Genomic DNA, 22101 nt, shown 5'->3' on the forward strand with positions numbered 1-22101 from the left:
GGTATGGCAAGTTTCAAAGGGATTCTGAAACCTTCTTGTGAGGAGTCATTACAAAATAGGAAATAAGGGGAGCCATTTCTTAATTCTACCGTATCATTTATACCCTAAAGCATGAGGTTTCAACTCATATATATTATCTACTACATCCAATTCTTAGCTGACCTGGGGATGTAAAGTCAAGGAAGGAATTAACTAGTATGAATAACTGAAAATTTCTTGGGTTTCTTTCTTTATTTATTACTAACCATCCTCCTGTTCTTCATTTTGAGACAGGATTTAATTACTCCTAGAGACATTTAAATTTTTATATACTTTTATCTCATTAAGCTCATCTTTTTTGAACTACTGTTAAGCACCTTCATCTTACTGTTCCGCTAGCTAAGCATTTCCTGACCTCCAACTATTTGTATGTTATTTCTTTCTAATTTCTTCTGTGATACCTCTCACCTATTTTCCAGTGTATTTCCTTTGTAAACTGTTTGGCCTTATCTTTTGTCTTTGAAGGCATATTTATATTTTAACCAATTTCTGGAGGGACCCTACACACTACTTTTATATACATTAAGGTAAATTCATCCACCTCCAAATTTAACAAGCATGCCATTTGAAAAATATGTGTTTACAGAAAAAGTTTTGTAAAGCATTTTTTTTTTGAGTTCTCATCACAAATATACTTGTCACCCCTACTGCAAACCGCTCACACAGTCACTGCAAAAGAAATCACTAGAACAGATATAGGTATCTAGTGGTTTATTAGCCTAAGATTCATTATTCTTGACAAATCCTCAACATCTTTGTGATGTTCTTACTCATTACAGTAAAATTGGAAATGCCCAAGATTTTCCTCAAAGCCCTGAGCCTATATGGTTGTGTTCTGACACCCTAATCTTCTAAACAAATCGACACCTCCAGAAATAGCTCTTCCAAAATATCACTGGTTCAAAATAAGGGAAAATACAATACTGTTTCTTGCAGCATTTCTAAGTCTTAAATTTTGATTGCTAGTTGCAAAGAGATATTTCCTTCTTCAAGTCACAGCTTTGGGAAAAATATTTATTCCTAACATATACTTGGATCCTAAGTATAGCCAAGGAAGTTAAAGATTTGGTTTTTCCCTTTAAACAAAAGCACAAGCTACACAAATCTTATGACTTCCAATAACAATCTCCTGGTAGTTTGCAGAGATTTTTCACTTCTTTGCAATGTTATAATTTCAAACCTCACCTTCCCTCTCAAGGGTGAGACCAAGTTCTTTTAAACTAAGGATTGCACCTGACAAAACCTGAATGGGCAAATTCAGGTTTTAAAATCAGACTTCAGAAAACATTAGTCACAACTCAAGTTTTATCTATGAATCTGCATGCATAAGGGATTTCTACTAGGGTTATTTCTTCATATCCTATTTATGCTTCTGTAATGCTGCCTACAAATAGATTTGGAAAGGTCCCACCCACCTCTGCCTGAACAACCAGGTACCCAACCTTTGAGATAAGTATCCATATTAAATGGGAACTTGGCACAGAAGAAGCAACACAGCACAAACCCACAGAAAGGACACCATTTACCTATGAAATTAGGTGCAAGAGAAGAAGTGTCAGAGTTGAGAGATACAGGAGAGCCCTTCGAAGGAAACCCCAAGGAAGGAAAGTAACCTGGAAAGACAGAATACACCAGTAAATCAAGCCTGAGAGAAAGCACTGAGAGACAGCATTTCCAATGCTGAGAACAGTCTCCAGAAAATACCTCATATACAAAATTTGGGTCATCTACCACCTTGTTCTTTAAGCTATGCTCTTTCTCTTCTACCATGCACAACATACTACAAAATGTAGTCTTTACATAATACAAGTGTTAACATTGTCATAAAGCAAGCCTATGTAAAATGATCTACAGCCTATCAGTTACTGGTATTCAGATAATTGTGTTTGCACTTTCAACTGCATGACTTCATCTGAAGGAAACCAACAGACTGATTAAAAGACTGACTAGTTTTGACTGGGGCAAAATTGTCCTGGTTCTTTCAATATTCTTGTAGCAAGAAGCAGCTACTTTCAGCTAGCGCCACAGCACTCCACTTCTGGTCCTCAAAAAGACTATCATCACTGCCATAGCATTCCCATCATTCCACTTAGAGTCAGGGTTTGTCACATAAATCAGATGCAAAACACTCCCTGACTAAGGATGGTACTGGCTCCCAACATTTCTCCACTCAGTCCCCCAAGCAATTTTTTCTGTTATTTTAAAAATAAATCCATAAGACAACTACTTTGAAATTACAGAATAACTTTGGCAGTTTTCCCTTTACCCCTCAGTGTTTCCTAAATTCCTGCCTCTGAAATTAATTCTCTCTCCTCTCTATTATGCAGCCACAATAGGTTTTGCCACAAAGACTTGCAGTAAACATAATGTTTTGGAGGCGGTGGTGGAAAGGATATCTGCCACTATTTTTACTATAACCTCTCTGCTGTCTCTGATAATGTGTTGTTTGTTTGACTCCCTCTTCCACAGGGATTTCATACTCAGCAGCCACTGACAGGTCAACCTCTGGCTGTTGTGTAACATCTCTTTCTTCTAAAGATCTTTTTCTTTTACATCTCTTTCTTCTAAAGACAGGAATCCCAAACAGCAGGTCCAAAATGCACAGCCTGACAACTGAGATTTCCTTAATACAGCCTGCTAAGTCCAGGAATGATCATCACAGAAAAAAAGATGGAAAAAATCCCCACAAACTGTGGATGGCCTTTGCCTAATAATAACAATAAAGTACATGAGCTATTAAAAGCCAAGATCCTACAAAACTCCAAAGTACTTAGTTTGATAGTGCAATACAGTTTTGTTGTTCAAATGAGACCACCTTCTTGCCCTCAGTGTCACACCACTTTTTAATTACTGGCACAAAATCTGCATTTTTAATCTGCACAAGTTTATATGAATGCTATCAAGGTATCTAGGTATGTCCTTACTGAGCTGTCTCAAAATGAAAAAAGGCAAACCAGAAATAATCTAGAAGAAAAAATTAATTCCCTTAAAAAGCAATGCTTTTCAGGCTTGTGAAGTTCGAAAATTCTTGAAGCATCTGATAGAAGATGCTCATCAGTTTTTTTTCACAAACACTCTAATCATTCTTCACATTGTTTACAGCTAAAGCCTCCTTTCTATAAATAGCTGCACTGATTCAACTTTTGGTAATTTTTGTTCTTGAATCCCCTTCTCTCTCTCACTAAAGCAAGTTCGATTTCTCCCCATTTCACTGGGCATAAAACACGATTTAGTCACTGGCTATAGCGAGCAGTCAGAGCGCTCACTGGCAGAGCTCTGCCTTTGCTCTCCCAGGAAGCAGCGCTTCTTTCCTCCGCTCAGAGATGATTTTCATTACTTTCGCAAGAATTCAAACCCCTTGTGAAATTAGTTGAAAACTCTCTGATTGAAAGTGCTGTTAGAAGAGATTTATTGAGAGCATGGGAGGAAGAGGATTAAGGAAAGAAAAGTAAGATGGAGCACCTGAATAACCTATTCTTTACCACAACACATTCAATTCTTTTACTATACTACTCTACTAACTCCAGACAAAAATCCAACAGTGCAATTATTCAGCACCCAAATTTTAGTCTCCCACTACTGTTAGTCTCAAGACAACTAGAGACACTTTGACTATTCTTTCCTTCTTATTGAGTCTGGGTCAAAATTCAAGAAGTTGCAAGACTGAAGATGTACTTGCAGGGGTGTAGAGTACAGAGACGATTAGTATGACCAGTACAGTCTTAATTACCTTAGAACACCCATCTGAAACCTAAACAAATATTTCTAAGTTCACGTTGTGTTAATTCTAGCAAAACTGAATTCACCCCTGTGATCTGAAAAGGCAGACATACTTGCATTCAAAGCAATAGTATTTTCTCCTCTGTATTTGAAATGTTAAAGTAACTATTGATTTCCCAAAGCAATCAACATAACTGAAAACCAAGACTCACAAAGTTATTTATGAAAGTCAGACTTTTTTTTGAAAACAGGAAAACAAAAGTTGAATTACTTGATTTTTTTTTAAAGACAAAAAATAGCAAGGGATAGGATCCTGCAGAATTGGTGAAATTCTAGAATACATTAGCTTGTCTCACATTCACAAACTTTTTATTGAATTTAACGACATTAGAGAAAATAGCTTGAAATACACTTTCTACATAGAGTTGTATGTCAATCTTTCAGGATGCAGTGCAGATCTTTCTATATAATAATCTAAGGCAGTCTCAATTATAAATCTGTTACAGTCCCTAACTGCTGCCTCTCAACAAAACCTCATCAGGAAGGCTCTTCCAATCAGGTGCTTTAGTAACATAGGGACATGGACATAGAGAAAAAAGCAGGCTGTTTCTCAACATATTAATTTTATGACCTACCAAAAGAAGAGTAAGCCCTACTAAACTGGACAAGAGACAGCACAATGACCTCAGACTATGGAACGACATGATTTTTAGCATCCCGCAAATTACATAGAGAAAAAAAGTAATCACTACCACAAAAAAAAATGAAGACTTACAATAGGATATTGTATACAGCAATAGGACATAGTATAAGCATACAACAAAAATTCCACGCACGCCATAATTCACAGGTTAACAATCAGTACCTTGTGGAGGGACTGGCTGTTGATATCCTGGCACCGGCCCATTATAAGCTCCGTATTGCGCCTGAGGAACCCCTGGCAATGACTGTCCTCCGTAGGCAGGCTGCTGGTATCCCTGATATCCAGGCTGAGGTTGCCCATAAGGAGGCCCCGTGTGAGCTTGCTGGTTTACACTCATTGTATTCACATCCCCAACCTAACCTCACCTGTAAAAAGGGGGGGAAAAATGACTTTAAGCAGATATAAAACCAAACTGGTCAGCTTCCCTAGTGTGAAAAGTGAGAGATCATAAGATACTTGGAAAGCTCAAACAATAATGGTAACTTACTCTTGCACAGCAAGTCAGATAAATGCTTTACAAGAGCTACTTAAAACAGTACTTTCAGAAACTATGTTTTCTAATCAGTTTAGCATTTCATCCTGGTTAGACGTGTGATCATCATCTTAGATAGAAATACTATCATTTGCCATTCTACAGCAGATTATTATCAAGCTTCCTGAGAAACTACTTCCACCTCACAGAATCAGACCAACAGAAAATAGATTTCATGATACAGATGAGTGATCCCTTAATATAACACTTCAATAACACTGAACAAGCTCAGCTGTTACCTCTGTGTTAGTTTACTTGATCATGCTTCCTCATTACAAGCAGCAAGCCTCACCATCCAAAAGTGTTTGAAGTGTTTGATAAAATCTAAAACAGGACCAGCATAGGGGGCTATACCCTTTTTTTTTAGCAATAGATGATTTAAAGTCCTTGCTATGTACACACATTTCAGCAAACAAAGATATTCCAAAAGCAAAATTTTCACCTAGGAAAGGTGTTCAAAATGGAAAATAATTACAGGTAAAGATGGCACTAGAGCAGTTTCACCAAAGTGTAAGACCTGAAACAGTGTCAGAGAGAGGAGAGACATTTCTTAGCAAACTTTTACAAGAAATCTTGCTCAACAGACAGATTCCAAACTCCCCTAACTAACTGCATAAAGAGACTGACTAGCATTATAACAAGTAAAGCAAAACTGTTACTGTAAGACCCCAAACCAAACAGGCAATTTTTATAACAGCAAGCAGGGAGATAATCCACAGTGCCTTTCATTTGTGAAGAATCAAGATTACTTCAGGGGCAGGAGATTCCCTCATGGTGTGTTTCTCATAAGAATATTTTGCATCGCTTGTACTTCTTTGGACACTCCATGTCACTGTTAGCCTCTTCAGCTAAGACTACCTACACTAACACTAAAGAAACATTTTTAGGGCAATTAAATTATTCATTAAAAACATCAGTTTATATTAAAACGCAAAGTAAAAATAAATTAAATAACTAATGTTTCCCTCACATTTTTTTCCAAACTCTATGATGAACTTGTGTGTTAAAGATACCAAGTAAATCTTAACACAGAGGAAACAGGTGCTACAGCCATCAGCAGCAAAGCCTGACTAGGAATCTGTAGCTTAATCAGGTATCAAAGCCACAAGTTGGTCTGCCTACACTCTGACTAGCACATGCCAAACAATGCTAAGGTTGGTTTTTCCAATTACCAAAAATATGATGCCAAAGAATTATTTCAGCAATTGACATCACAGTTGTACAGCAAAGCCACTGGAAAAACTACAGCTCTGTAAGAATCATCCACATGAAGAAATCATACATTTAGTAAAGGGAAAATACATATATCATTAATTATTTACAAAAGAAAACAGCACAAGCTAGCACAAAACATAAAAACTACATTTAACTTCCCACAGCTAGTAAACATGACGAATTTCAATCCTAAAATGACTAACACTTACTCTGAAATTAGATTTTAAACTTTTATGAAAGGAAATAAATGAAGTTTTACATTTTTATTCTCCAAATTGTATAAAAGCAAAGATAGGGTTTTTGTTTAGAAAAAGAGCTCTTAAATATTTAAAGGTAATTTGCTCTTGAAAGCTAACATGTCATTTGCAACAGCTTAGAAGAGCATGACAAATTTTCATCAGCCTGCAGTGGTATTAAACATGCTTACTCTCTTACTATCATGTTTATAACATGTAATCTCTAAAAATTCTGGTTTCCCACACTACCTTTGACTTAGTTCTGCAAAACAGTCTAACCTGAGCAGCCATGTGGCCAGGAAGTCTGGACTTTGGGACCAGCTCCCTTCCCAAGTGCCCTGAAAGGTTAACCTCTTACTGCCCAGGTAGGCAATCAGCATGACCACACTGGAATGACAGACCTACCCTCAGTCACCTCCTGCTCTGGACAAAGAGTAAAGCAAGAGAGTGCCTCCTGCAAAGGTGGGACTGCAGGCAAAGAAGAACACATCAAGAGGACTCCTCTACCTGCATATCCTGGAACATCTGGGCAGGGCTTTCTGACAGCGAAGGAGGGCTGTGTTCTCTTCTTCCTGCCCCTGCCTTATTGGATTGCACATGAGAAACCTGGCTCCTGGTCACTGCTCCTGCAAACAGGTCACTCCTCCAGGAAGAGCTGCAGAGTAGCTGTATTGCACAGCATAGCTCCTGAGCTATAACCACCAAGACACTTTTCACAAGTTAGACCTACAGAAATCCCCGAACAGATCTAATGTTCGAACTAGGAATTACTACAGGGCAGAACAGAATCTTTCGTGCTTTTTGTCCTGTTTTTCTAAAGCACTAACTTACTGTTGTGTTTACTCAGTAATGATCTTTTACTATTCCCTTTTCAGCCTTCCCCCCCTCATGTGAATATCAGTATTTCCTGCCTGAGCAGGTGATAGCTGTAGCTTGTTGCTCTGTCCACAATACCAAAACTGAGAGGTAAGCTGATTTAATGCATAGCTTACAGAGAAAAAGTTTTGAGATAATCTCCTACAAATTTGTGGAAAAAGTAGCTACACAAACAAGAGGTTCTAACTCAGTGTCCCAACTGCAAGGTGGATACACCTTGGACCTTTAGCTAGCCCATGTGCCAGCCAGCACACGATCAACCTCCACTACAGCACAAGCTGACACTTGCTCTACACTGGCAGAGCGTCAAGGAGGGAGACTTAAGAACAAGTCCAGTGTTGAAGCTGTGGACAAGGCTGCTTCACTGTTTTGGTGCCCAGCTTGCTCTGAACATAAGGCTTGCAGCATACTTGCTCATCACTGATGTGAAATACCATAAGGCAGGACCAAGAGTATTTGCCTCTGAGAAGGTGGAAGACAGTTGTCACTGAATGAGTTCGTTTTCCCTCTTCCCTGGTACAAGTTATTTGTATCAAACATTCATTTTGTTTCCACTCAAAAAACATTTCTGTGTAAATTAGAACCTGGTCACTTGAAGAGATATGGAGAAAGGGGGAATTTCATCCTTTGTCTTATGACACAAAGGGTGGCTGGAGTATAGAGAATGACAGAAATAATACATATACCAGATAGAGAGAAATGTTCGTAACAGGACATTTCACTGGATAAAAACACTGAGGCTATTCCTTTGCATGTAGTAACACATTACCAAAACTGAGCCAAACATAATACTGACACATGGTGTCGAACACCTTATTACTACTCACCAGTTACAATACACAAAGGTCATATAAGCAGGACTGATGCTAGAGAAAAAAAATCCTATGACAAGTGGTCATTACCATAAACAACAATTTTCCTGCAAAGCAGGAAGCAGCCACTCTATACCATTTTCTATTCCTCTGTATAAAGGCAGCTGACCATGAAGTTTTGGTCAACAGTTAAAAAGGTACAATTAGACCAGAAGGCTGTTGTACAAAACAGACAACCAGTGAGGATCAGTAATGAACCAATGGGAGGAAAATACACAGGAATAATGTAGGTGGTGCTGAATATCTAAATTTTTACAATAGCTTCAAGATTACTTAATATCCAAACAAATCAGACCACAGTGAAGTTTTTATTACATGCTTTTAAAAAAACTAGTGATTCATATGAGCTCATTTCAATGAGTAAATCTTCCAAATCACTGAAAACTTCATATTCATCATTTTTTTATAGTCTGCATTCACTGTTAACTCACTTTTGAAAGTGAAGAGCTTGAGCTCATAAGTTCTTGTTAACTTTCTAAAGGAAAAGCATACAGCAAAATTACTTTCCTTCAGAAAAGTGCTATTGCCTTTTTTACTGGTCCCAGGGAAAGAAAAAACTGTTTATTTCAACTTCTGAGGAGACTGATACTTTAAAAAAAAAACCCCAAACCTACAACAACAAAAATATACTCAATCCAAGTCAACCACATGGCTACAAAAGAAATATCTAATTTAACACAAAAATCAAAACTATTTCCAAAAGATGGAATAGAAGGAGAGCATCAGTAATTCAGAGTATTGCCTACACTACTTTTAATGTTTCTGTTCTGTAACTTTCTGGAAGCAGCAAGGTTTTGTTATTCTTACAAAGACCTAGACTCAGAAGCTAACAACACACTTCAGAAAGGGAAATGTCCTTGCTTTTGTTTCACTGACAGCTTGACTAGATCTTCTATGAGCACTCATGGAACACTTGGTTCTTTTCAGATATAAAAAAATTACTGGGTGGGTTTTTTTGTTTGTTTGTTTGTTTTTGTTTTTGTTTTTTTTTTCTGTAGAAAATCCCAGAAAAGAAACTAATGTCCTAGAAGTCAGAAACTGCCAACTAATCTGTAAGCTCACAGGCCACTGTAACAAGTGCCTCCCACACATTTGTCCCAGTCAACCAAAATGGCAATACTGGAATCCACTCCAATCTGGTTGTAATATGTGTCACTCTCTCTTCCTGCCTGTGCAGATTCTTAACTTCTTACACCACAGGTAACATTTTCTTCATCTACGCATTTTTAGATACTGCCAGAAACATTTGTTTTAACAGTTCAAGAAAAGTATAAGACACAGTTTTCAATGCGAATCTAAGGTGTGATCACTTCCATATTATTTTAAAGAAGGACACATTAAACCCAGTTTTGTTAGGCTGATTCACCATCCTGGGCAAGGTACAATACAGTACACAAGTTAAAAGAGTGAAAGTGATTAAAAACTGAACACAAAAAAAATCAGCTTAGTCTTGACCTAACTTTAAAAGTACCAATACTTCCAATCCCTGCCATCACCACCAGATTTCTACTTCAAGAACATTTTATACTTTGTTGACTCAAGTCTCCTGGTGGGACTGATTCACATCTCTATCACTGTAATAAAACTCAAGGAAAAGATTTGAAAAACACTCTGCTATGAGCATGGCTTCTAAAGAGCAACCCCATGGAGGCAAGAGTCACTGACAATACAGCATCAACAAAACCATAGCGAAGGATCTGTTTCCTAGCTACCTCCACATACATGTGGACATATGTTACAATGAGTGAAGTAATCTGAATAATTTCTGTGACTCTTGCACAAGAATAATGGATTAGAAAAAGTTACATGAGCAGTTTCAACTCTAGGGAAGAGGCCAGAAGGAAGAAAGGAAGAATGGAAATAACACTAATATATTGTAACACTGGCCACCTCTGTGCTCTGACTTCCTCTACATAAATACAAATTACATAATTTCCATCTCTTGCAAGAAATAAAAAAAGGTCAGAATTAGTTTTTCCTAATACCTACTGCCAGTTTATACTGTCTTTTAATGCGTTCTGTGTTAACAATTAATCTTGCTAAACATATAAAAACAACCTCTATATTCACAATTTATCCCTAACACATCTTTTCAAATATAAAGAACAAGAAACATCCACCTCTCTTCTGCAGAGACCTTGTTGTTGATTACTGTTAGTGACTCTGTACCTTGCCCTTCCTTAGCCAACCATCAATTTTTCCTTTGATTTTTGACCCTCCTTCTGATAATAAGTGTTACAGGAAGATAACATAATCCTACCACAGCAGGAAACAACATTCAAAGAAGTAAAAGCACCAAGCCACTCATCAAAGAAATAATATTTTAAATAGCTGTCAGCTTTCAGCCATTAAATTAAAATCTGGAGTGAGTGTCATAGCATATTAAGAAGCAATTATATATTCTTTATATTGATGTCCTCTTCATACTCTGTCTACAACAATAAAAGAATCCTGAATGGCACAACTTCAAGCCAGAAAGGGTAGTTCCATTAGCAAGAACCTGCTCCACAAGAAAATGGATAGAAATATTTATGTTTTCACAGAGTGTATGTATGTGATTGAAAGTAAGTCACCTTTAAAGAGGAAAGCTTGGAAGTTTTTGGCTACGTACATTTCTGTCTGTCCTATAACTGGAACACCTACTCTAAGAGAAGGTTGTGGGAAAGAAAAATACAATGTTAAAGCCAGAGTTACCTAAATTTACTCATGAAAACTTCACATTAATATAGAGGAAAGACTTTAGTACAAAATCAGTAGTCATCTCCCATTTCAGTGATGTGATTTTATACTGCTTGTAAAAACAACAAAAAATAATTTGTATGTTACGCCTCAGATACTGATATCTGTCCAACAGTCCTCACAACATTTGGTAAACCTGACTACAGAATCCTTTAACAGAAATGCATCTAGAAATATTTTTAAGGAATTATCACATTAATAGCTAACAATCAACCCAGTACCAAACTAGAAAAAAATCTGTATTTTCAATGACAGTGCATTAATTGGCAGGACATTAATTCCTGTGGATAACTTCTGACATTGGTGTAAGCAATTCTCTTATGTCCCAGCAACCACATCCATTAGCCAGTAAGTTTAAAAAGAACTTCAACTACGGCCCAGTTTGGATGGTTTTGCAGTCCCTCTCAGAGATCAGTACAGTAAAAAAAAAAAAAAAAAAAAACCCCAAAAAAAAAACCAAACAAACAAAACAAACAAACAAACAAACAAACAACCAACCTAAAGGAAACTAAGGTTCACCGTACTCCATCAAAAGCATATCTCAGAAAGAGTGAAAGCAAATTCCAACAGAAAATAAAACACATTTAAAGCACCATCTACATGGAAAGCAAGAGTCCCATCTTGCATAACCACCTTTTCAATACTACACTTGCATTTCGATCATGCCATCTCCTTTACTTCCCTCCTTCCTTTTTTCACAGCCACACAACCACTAAGTTTTACTACCAATCCAACCAATCTCAGCCGCCAGATCTCTGCAAGGGATGCCCATCCTTTGCAAAGCTCGAATGAATGAAATCTTGAACAGCACAGCACAAACGCCAGGGGAAGGACCGGCGGATTACAGGAGATTAGAGAGGGGTATCTTGACTCGCGGCGCACCCCGACCAAAAAGAAGCACTCGGTTCTCGGTGCCGGAGCGACGGCCCGACCCGCAGCCGCCGGGTGTCGCCGCACCACACCGGGACACCGACGGGTCTCTCGGGGCAGCCCAGGCTCTGCAAGTGCAGGCCCCGCCGACAGCCGGGCCGGCCCCGCGGGCCGCCGGCACCGGCCGGGCCGCGGGCGATGCGGACGCTCCCGCCCGGACGCGTTCCGGGGAGCCCCGGGGCTCTGCAGAGCCTCCCGCGGCGCGCAGCACGGTGGGCCCGACGCGTCACCCGACCGGGCGCCACCGGGCCTCGGCGGAGGAGGGAGCGGCAGCGGCGGCACCGCCTCGGCTCCGGGCCCCGGGCGCGGTGCCGGGCTCAATGCCGCCCGCCGGCTCGCCCGGCCGCAGCGGGCACCGCACGGCCCCGCGGTGGGCCCGGCCCCCCGGAGCCCCTCAGGCCTCACTCACCACCGCTGCCGCCGCTGCCGGGCCCACTGCCGGGCCCACTTCCGGCTCCCGCCCCGCCGCTCCCCGCCCGCGGCTCCCCGCCGCCGCTGCCACGTCCGCGCTCCGCCCGCCGGGGCCCGGATGCGGCGCAGGCGCCGGGAGGCCCCGGCCAATGACGTCCCGGCCGGGGCGGGAGGCGGCTGCGGGGCAGGGCTGCGGGGCCGGGCTGCGGAGCTGAGCTGTGGAGCAGGGCTGCGTGGCTGAGCTGCGGGGCAGGGCTGCGGGGCCGAGCTGCGGGGCAGGGCTGCGGGGCCGAGCTGCGGGGCTGCTTCTCGCGCAGCCCGAACCGGCGCCGCCCGCACGGGCAGCTGAGGCGTGAGCCGGGCTCGGCCGGGCGCTGCTGAGCCGCGGCCGCCACTGACCGCGGGCCTTGGCCGCCTGTCCCACCAGCGGCCTGTGAAAGACCGCGGCAGGGGAGCAACCAGGGCCAGTTCCGCACCAAGGTGCAGAGTTGTTCACTCTCCGCTAACAAGAGTGGAGCGATCGTCCCCCCGTACTCGGCACTGGTGGGGCCACCCTTCAAGTACTGCATTCAGTAGGGCCTAGTGGCTCCCTCACTTCAGAAAGGGCATGTCCAGAGAAGGGTAACAAGGTTAGAAAAGGTCTAGAAAACTTGTCTTACAGGAATGGATGAGGGACCTGGGATTTTGTCTCGAGAAGAGGATGCTCGTGGAGGATGTCATCGCCCTTTACAACTGCCTGAAAGGAGATTGCTGTGAAGTGGGGACTGCTCTCTTCTGTGGCTACAGAGAGGACAAGAGGAAATGGTCTAAAGCTGAGACAGGGGAGACTCAGATTAGATATTACAAACGTTTGCACTGTTAGGGTGGTCAGGCATTGGAATAGATTGCCCAGGATTGTGGTGGAGTCACCACCCCAGAGGTGTTTTAAGAGGCAGCAGGATGTGGTGCTGGGTGATGTGGTTTAGGGGTGACAGTGGTAGTGCTGGGTGAATGGTTGGGCTTGGTGATATCAAAGGTCTCTTCCAACCTTGATGATTCTGTGATTGTGTTGGTTTGTGCCCACCACCAGTATGCAATGGCACCAGATGAGTGGTGCTATAGTACTGGCAATGAAGTCAGCCAAACAATGGCATCCCAGCAAAAGTACATCCTTTGGATGTTACAGTATAAGGATATTAGTCACTGAGACCTAAGCACATGCAGAATAAGGAAGATTTAAGGGTAAGCTTGTCCTCAAGACCTGAGCAGAAAATTACGTTTTATGCCTTGTAGAAAAGGGTAAACATGGACTTTAATTATTTTAGAACTCCCTGGCTTGGGATGGCTAGGAACTTGTATCTGTCTAAAGAAAAACCACTGAAAGACTGCTCCACTCTAGTGAGACCCCATCCAGAGACCTGTGTCCAGCTCTGAGGTCCTCAGCACAGCAAAGACATTAACCCATTGGAGGACATCCAGAGAGAGGCCAAGAAAATGATCAGAGGGATGAAGGCTTCTCTTACTAAGAAAGACTGAGAGAGTTGGGGTTGTTCAGTCTGAAGAAGGTTTTGAGGCGACCTTATTGTGATCTTTCAATACTTATAAAAGGCTCTTAGAAAAGCTGGAGACAGACATTTTAGTAGGGCTTATAGTTACAAGACAAGGGGTAAGGGTTTTACATGAAAAGAGGGTAGATTTAGACTAGATATAAGGAAAAAAAATTTCTGCTACCAGGCTGATGAAGCACTTTAGCAGGTTGCCCAGTGTGGTGGCAGATGCCGCATCCCTGGAAACACTCAAGGTCATACTGTACAGGGCTCTGAGCAATCTGATACAGTTGAAAATGCTCCTGCTCATTGCAGGTAGATTGGGTTAGATGATCCTTAAAAGTTCCTTCCAACCCAAACTATTCTCTGATTCTATGACCTGGTTGAGCTCTCTTGGCCAGTGATTCCATGTAAGCAGTGCCCCTGCAGAGAACTGTGTGAATCCTGTGTGTATAGCTAATCCCAGCTATTCTGGTCCCAGTGTCTAGTGTTACGAGTGGCTGTAGAGGATGTTGGGGAGCAGCACGCTGCAGAGGAAGCACAGTATATCTATAGTCTGAAAGCCTGTGGCTTTCAGGGCAGGCACATAGTGCTGCTGTGTACTAACACACTAGCTACATGGAGAAAATAGAAGTGGGGAGCATGTTAATTGCAAGCTGGTTTTGTTCAATTCATAGGGTCAGGTGCTGTCACCTGATTTGTACAAGTTTGTGCCTGTGACATGTCCTTGCCTGAAACTCAAACTAACGGATCCCGAGTACTGAGGGACTGTAAAATTTGCATGTAGAATGCAAAGTGGAAATAAGTTTTTAGTTGAAATGCTTCCAGCTTTAAGAGTGTCAGACAAAGCTCTGGAGAGACAGGAGGTGTGCTATTTTCAGCCACGTTCCGGTGAGGGATCCATCATGTATGCGGGGGGGTACAGAGGGTGAGATTGACATGACACGTGTGTAGGACAACTCTGGCCCCTTACCAAGGGCAGAATCAAATGTCTAATCATAGGCAGAGCAGCAGCTGAGAGTCCAGAAGAGCAGTGAAGGCTAGGCTTGACAGTCTCAACTCTGTGTGTGTGTGTGTGTGTGTGTGTGTGTGTGTATGTATGTGTGTGAACTTCAAGGAGAAAGTGAGCAGAGGGCCTTGTGAGGACTGGAGAGTGGTGGTGTGAATATGGGAATAGAAGATTCTGCCTGTTAAGAACTGGAGTCTGAAGTTGTACTGAAGTTGTGAAGACAAAATATCTAAAGCACAGAAATCATGGGAGCTGAAGAAGAAATGCTCATCACTCTGTCTGGAGGTGCCCCCTGGGGTTTCCGCCTGCAAGGGGGTTCAGAGCAGAAAAGACCCCTTCAAGTGTCAAAGGTAGGACCTTGAGGTGCAAACTGTGAGAGCAAAGTTGTTCTGCTTAACTAAGCTATCCCTACTGAGTTGGGCATCTTTCACTGCTGTTAAGGAATACAGGAACTCCTTGCCATGGCAACAGTTCTTAAAAGGAAAACTTGGGTGGTGTGCTCAAGCAGGGTGTGAGGTGGGCTGCGGGTCCTGGAATAGGTGCTGTTGAGGTAGAGACGAGTGTCAGGTGAGGATCTGCTTCAGTGCAGGACTGTACAGCTCAGACACTTTGTAGGCTGTACAACTTTCCTGTGTTGTCAGCAGAGCTATAACCATAGTGACAGTGCAGGGAAAAGGGTTCAGATATGGAAACTTCAATACGCATTTAAGATATTCAACTAAATAAAAAATAAATTGAAGCAGTAAAGGCCATATTTTTAATTCAACTGTCCCTAACATTTCATTACTATATTCCAGCTTTCAAAATAGATGTACATTTCTTAGTGCCTCTTCTGTTGGTGAAAGTTTTTCAATACTGTCTGAAGTGAGTATTTGTGATGCTTTAAGTAGCAAATAGTGGTTTAATTAAAAAGAATTAAAGAAAAACATTTTTTTGGATGTGAGATTTAAACAATGGAATAAACATGAACCTTGTGTTGCACTACTTTTGATAAACAGCTGTTACTGTTTTCTTTTCAGAAAGACTACTGAATAGATTGAAAACTAGGGGGGAAAAAAAGGTCCTCTTTATTAAGCTCAAGACAGCTGCATTAGCCTCGACACAATGATATCTTGGGATATCTCACTGGAAAGCACCCAGCAGCGAAAATGAAAAAATGCTCTGCCCAGCTCCTTCTGTTTCCTTAAGCAGACCATGCCTCTGATAGAATTTTGAAATTAAATGTTCTCTGTCACTTGGCTCACCCCAGATCACGTAGTACTTTTCTGTAATTTCTGTCAAATTGTTTGGAATACCATAACTTGGCCTTGAGACAATTATTTCTTATGTAGAGAAAGACAATTTTTCTCAAGAAAAAAAATTTCTGCACAAACTCATAGAGATTCAGTTTAAAAAGGAAAAATCAATATCCTTTAAACAGGTGTCTGGCATCAGTGGTTCTTAGGAAAATGGAATTTTCAGGGGCTACATTAACTCTGCATGGTCTAAGATTATTCTGACTCTTGTTTTTCCCTCAGTAAATAAGAAACTGGGACTGGAGAGGGAGGAGCTTGTATAAAGATTAATCAGGATTGAACAGCAGCAAGAACTAGGCATTACCCAGGCTAAGTTGCACCTTAAGGTGAATGGAATATTGCTCAAGGATTAGTAGCACTTGCAGGAAGGTATTAGCTAGAAGCAGCTCTTACCCAGAACTGGGTGCTGTACTTTAAGTCTAGCAATACAAATATATATAGTTTTACAATACTTGGATATTGCATTAAAAATAATTATGGAGAATATTATTGATACAAATCCATTTGAGGCTCAAAGTATACCTCATTCTTTAGGCAGGATTTTCATTTTATAATTATCTTTTTTGTCTATTATCACCCAGAATTTAATAGCATCCGATGATCCTATATACTATCTTAAAGGCAATATCAATTAGTCTCCAAAGACTGGATGGTCCTTACCAGGTACTCAGGAAGATCATATCTGAATGTAACCTGCTTAGAAGATAATAAAATGCCAGTTGTCATGTGATAGAACATACAGCCATGAATAGCTGATAGGTGCCAGGAGATAACTGAGTGGATACTATTTGTGTCTCAGAGATTCCAGTGCAGTCATTTTAGAAAATTTCAACTTCTAGGCTGGAAAGTCATAGTAGTAACACTAAGGAAAGATGCTTACCTTTGAATGCTGAGTCAAATGATGAATAACTGATAAAAAGTTAATTTGGGAAATTAATCAAGCATGGCAAATACATTATATATAAATGATACATATTGTACTTCGGCAGAGATGCTGGATTTGCCAAGCCTGACTAGGTTAAGAGTCACCCCTTGTCCTACTTCCTGATTCCTTTGTGTTTCCTGCAAGTATTTCAGAGGAAGTTGTAAGTTTCACAATGCATCTAATTTTTGTGTAATGCAATGTGGAGGGAAATCCTTTCCCCTCAGGTAGTTATCAGCATGCCCTGGGAAGTATTCCTAGTGGTTTACCCTATAGATAAACAGAAAATTGTTTCTGAGCAACTTGTACCTTACCTGTCTAAATCTTATGTAATTTCCTAATGAAGATTTGATAACACCAAGCAACCACACATTCCAAAGATTAAATGTTGTGCTGAGTGGGATTTCCTTCTTGAGTCACTCTTGTATTACAAAGCTCTTCACAATTCCTCATCTTACATGACCAGTGTACACAGTTCATAGTCTATTTGCCTTTATATTTTCTAAGTTTACACCACCATTATCTTTTTATTGTTTCTCTTTACGGATATTATGATAAAATTAATCACTGATTGCTGTTCTTGGTATCTTTCTTTTTTGTTTTGTTTTCCTGAAAATTCTTTGGGTGGGCTGCATGATTCCTCTTCCCTTCCCTTCCCTTCCCTTCCCTTCCCTTCCCTTCCCTTCCCTTCCCTTCCCTTCCCTTCCCTTCCCTTCCTTTCCCTTCCCTTCCCATGGGGCCTCTAATTGGTTGTTCTCTCATAAGGTGTTCACAAGGATGGCTTAAATTACTGGCTTCTTTCAAATTGCAATTAATTCGAAAGGTACAGCGAATATTAGCATTTGAAACTATTTTCTAGTGCAAAGTATTCAACTGAGTGTAACAAAATAAAGTACATGAACATGTTGGAAGTGGGGTGTGAACCCATTTTTCTACAGACTAAAAGGATGCATAGCTGTAGTTTCAACTGTTTCTCCAAGCAAGGGATCAATGCTAAGCCTCAGTCAGTTGCCACAAAGGAGTAGAAAAGCAGCTTTCAATAAGTCCCTGTGGGTTATGTGTTCAGGGACACACCTGGAGAAAGGCAGGAATTACACCTGAAATTACACACCTGGAATTACATCCTTGTGGACAGTCTCTTGGGTCAGATATAACTGGGCATGAGCCCGCAGTGTGCCCTGACAGCCCAGAAGGCCAACGGCATCCTGAGCTGCACCCAAAGAGGAGGTGGAGAGAGGTTATTCTGCCCCTCTGCCCACTTGGAGCACTGCATAAACCTCTGGGGTCCTCAGTGCAGGAAAGATGTGGACTTCCTAGGATCTAGATGATCCAAGGGATGGAGCACCTATGAAGACAGTCTGAGAGAGTTGGGGTTGTTCAGCCTGGAAAAGGCTCTGGGGAGACTTCATTGTGGCCTTCCAGTACTTGAAGGAAATTTATACAAAAGAGGGAGAGATATGTTTTAGATGGATAGATAGTGATAGGATAAAGGGGAATTATCTTAAATTGAGAGATTTAGATCAGATGTAGTGAGTCACTGGAACAGGTTGCCCAGAGAAGTTGTGGGTGCCCCATCCCTGGAAGTGTTCAAGGCCAGGTTGAATGGATCTCTGAGCAGTCTGGTCTAGTGGAAGGTGTCCTGCCTGTGGCAAGGGGGGATTGGAACAGGATGATCTTTAAGATGCTTTCCAACCATTTTATGATTCTATGATAACTAATTCTGTGTTCAAGTAAACTTAGGGAGCCAAACCAGCCTTGGGATCAGAACATTGCTTCTTCCAGCAGTGCCCAGTGGATACAGAGGAAAAAGCACAATTTAAGTAACACAAGAAAGATTGAAATGCTAGCATTAACACCAACTGATTATATGGTTCCAGATCTGTAACTGCAAATGCCTATTCCTTTCATCTTAAACTTGCCTACAAGAGCACATACTGACTCTTGTTCCACCAGAACAATAATTTGCAGTGTCCAGGTGCTAAAATTTCCTAATGTGAATCTGAAGGCTACCGTACTGATGTGTATTTGAAAGGTGTACCATTAATAATTTGTCTCATAAAAACAGATACTATAAGAGTAGAGAGTAAGACCAAAAAATAAACACAAGAAAACATGTGTCTGGGGAGCTTTCAGTGAGAAAGAATAGATGATTTTTTAGTGAGGGTTGTATTAAAGTATCATGCTCTAATGAGTAAGCTGAAAGAAAAGCAGACATTGATATGCTCATCAGCACAATCAAACATCAGCAGAGAACATGAATCATTCTGCAGAAATTAGAAAGGATAGGAATACTGAGAACTAGATAAACAAATAAAGAGGGAGATAAAGACTAAAGAACACAAAAAGCAAAAGATAATCTCAATTTTGTTCTTAGTTTACAGCAGTGTATTTCTAAGTGAAACCAGTTGAACTACTCTGGATTCATATTGGCTTACTGTGATTCCTAGTGAATCTTTTACCTAATGAAGAAGATAAACTCTAGTGGGAGTTTACCCTAAACAAAATAAAGCTGATTTGGTCTAGCTCAGTAGCTGTAGTGCAAATGACAACATAAGACAAAAAATCTTTGACCAGAAACAGTCTTTAGGAAAGATGGAGAACAAACATAAACACAAGAAACAAAAAGGATCCATAGATGGCAAGATTTTTATTTTAGAAAGGCTGAGTGATAGTACATGGTCCTCACATGTAGCTGTTACTGATGAGAAAGTTAACCTATTCTGTAAAGAGAGTAAGAGAGAACAATACTATCAGGTTCCTGGAGGAATTCTTTGCAGTAAGGATATGTGCATCAAATGCTTTTGAAACAAAATTAAAAATAGCTAATCTGAGAAAAGTTGCAAGCTCTAATGCCACTAATCAACCAAAGTAGAAACCTAACATGAAATTATATTATGGAAATAATTTTTATGAAGATGAACAAGACAGTTTTAGGATAATGCAAGTACATGAAAACCTGCCTTTAGGGATCCTGCTGCAAAACAAGATTTGTTCAATGAGGGGCAAACATGGTTACTTTCTATAAAAAGCAAGGAAGGCACTTCTACCCCCAGCACAAGTACAAATAATACTGACAAAATAGAGGAAGCTGTCTTTACAGCTGGTACTAATAGCAGAGGCAAAGGACCTGGGCATACTAGTGCATCACCAATAATAAGCCAGCAAAATTATGAATATCTGAAAAAAAAAAGGCAAACATAAACAAACGAGCCTCAGGTAGACATGTCTCACAGAGATAGGAAGGCATTGATATTACTGTCTAATGCACAAAGGGGAACTCACTGGAAATACTATACTTACAGAATCAGCCCCTTTTAAGGCAAATAAATGTAAAGTAGCACAGGCATAGAAAATGAGGGGAGGACAGAAGACTTCTTTTACCTAGTAAAATATCGAAAGAGGTGACTACAATCTACAAGTACATGTTGAGCAAATACCAGCAACACTATTCAAATATAGGTGACAGGATTGACAGCATGGAACAAATAACAAGGGAGGTTTAGCAATGACTTTCCAATCTGGAAAAAGAATTGAAAATCTTTTAAGTCAGTTTATGAACTGGGGTAAACAATATTGCCTCTGAAAACTACAGGGGATTGGCCCTGGTAGCTCAAGAGACTCCTTTCAGTTGGCTGTTCTGTGCAAATACTCTGCAGCAATATTAGGGGAATTGTTAGGGGAATCAGTAGCACAGGATTATGCTGGTTCTAAAGCAAAAAAATGTTATTTTTTGTTTAAGAGCAGTTCATCACAACTTCCTTTTTAACTCCTCCCCACATATTCCCACTTTTTCCTTATGGTTCTCTGCTGATAATTCACTGTTTCTACTGTCTCCTCTGTAAAATATCCTTGCTGCCTGTGTGCCATGTCACTGCTCCCTGCAACAAAGCCTGGCTGCTGTGTGCCATTCTCCTATGCTCATGTGACATCATTCCTGCTGGAGGTGCCAGCTCTAACTCAAATAGGCCTGATGCCTTCCAGATTTGCGAGCATCTTCTCCTCCTCTCCCCTCTTCAGAGGGCAGCCTGTTCTTTATCTGTTTTTGTAAATGTTTACTGTCACACCTACAAAAGCATTACTAGTCTGTAGCAGTCACTAATGCTGGTTTTGGAGTGCCTCAAGTTGCTTTGGGAGTATTCCTGGACATATTTTATGGCCTGTTGGCACCTAGGCAGGTGCTATGTTTGGCTCTTAGTGAGGGAGCATATGCTGTGGCACCAGTGGAACTTTCCGAGGATCTGGAAGAATCTCTTGATGAGAAGTTGCAGTGAAACCATACATGCACCATCTATACTTGGTGCATTAAATGTACCTGGGACCATTCTCTGGCACTTATGCCAGCTGCTACAGAGTGTAATGAAGCCCAACAACTAATATTTTCTATTCTTCCAAACAAAATGGCCACATGCCCATAGGCAGTGCCTATGGGAATGGTCTGTTCTAGCTCCCAAATTGTGCTTGGGAATTGCTCTGGACAGCAATAGCCAATCTCAGCCAAAGATGTGCCAAGGATCATTTCAATATTTTACCACAGTAGTTGCAGTCCAGAGCTCAGGTTCATTTGCTGATATTATCCAGCCTGTTACTGGCTAGAACTACTGAATACATCTGTGGAGGCTGAGCCTGGTTTTTGATGTACATTCATACCTACAAGATGACTATAAAGATGTTGCAAGACACAGGAAGCTCTCTGTACCTAAGTGCCCTAGATCCTTCAGGTGAATGGGGTGCGTCTTTAATCCATATTTGTGACTGATCCTGTCCTTGCTGCCACAGAACAATGGTGCTTATCCTCCTCAGACTATTGCTGAGAGGCTGCCTTTGGGTTAATGAGTGCTGTCTTTTGGTGCAGTAATCCATTCTTGCAATATTATGAATGCTGTGTTCAATATTTTTTTGCAAACAAAAGTGATCCTCATTCTATCAAAATAATAGTAGGTATGTCTTCTAATTTGCCCTCTCTCAGCATAAATACTGTGGAGGCATAATATACATAAGGCTGTTGCTGTTCAACAATTAGTAGCAGCTGAAAACAGCCTTCTGTTTTGAGAAGGGTTTTTATTCAGGGCTTGCAAA

The 22101-nt window shown here is 40.9% G+C and overlaps 2 protein-coding genes across 6 annotated transcripts in view; one reads left to right on the forward strand and one right to left on the reverse strand.

Moving 5' to 3' along the window:
- The window catches only part of SEC24C (SEC24 homolog C, COPII component), a 38703-nt gene extending 26328 nt beyond the window's left edge, over window positions 1-12375 (reverse strand). For 4 of the 5 annotated variants that reach the window (XM_021548802.2, XM_021548796.2, XM_021548779.2 and 1 more), the window contains exons 1-3: window positions 12272-12375; window positions 4625-4827; window positions 1566-1652 (exon numbers count right to left, since the gene is read on the reverse strand). In XM_021548802.2, coding sequence (XP_021404477.1) covers window positions 1566-1652; window positions 4625-4799 — 262 coding nt within the window. In that variant the 5' untranslated portion in view covers window positions 4800-4827; window positions 12272-12375. The remainder of the gene's footprint in view (window positions 1-1565; window positions 1653-4624; window positions 4828-12271) is intronic. The other variant, XM_021548788.2, reaches the window with a different exon arrangement.
- A 1426-nt stretch (window positions 12376-13801) lies between these two features.
- The window catches only part of SYNPO2L (synaptopodin 2 like), a 38005-nt gene continuing 29705 nt past the window's right edge, over window positions 13802-22101 (forward strand). The window contains exon 1 of the mRNA XM_021548760.3: window positions 13802-15158. Within this exon, the coding sequence (XP_021404435.1) occupies window positions 15054-15158 (105 nt within the window). The 5' untranslated portion in view covers window positions 13802-15053. The remainder of the gene's footprint in view (window positions 15159-22101) is intronic.

This window comes from Lonchura striata, chromosome 7 (assembly GCF_046129695.1).
Source record: "Lonchura striata isolate bLonStr1 chromosome 7, bLonStr1.mat, whole genome shotgun sequence".
In the NCBI taxonomy this organism is placed as follows: Eukaryota; Metazoa; Chordata; class Aves; order Passeriformes; family Estrildidae; genus Lonchura; species Lonchura striata.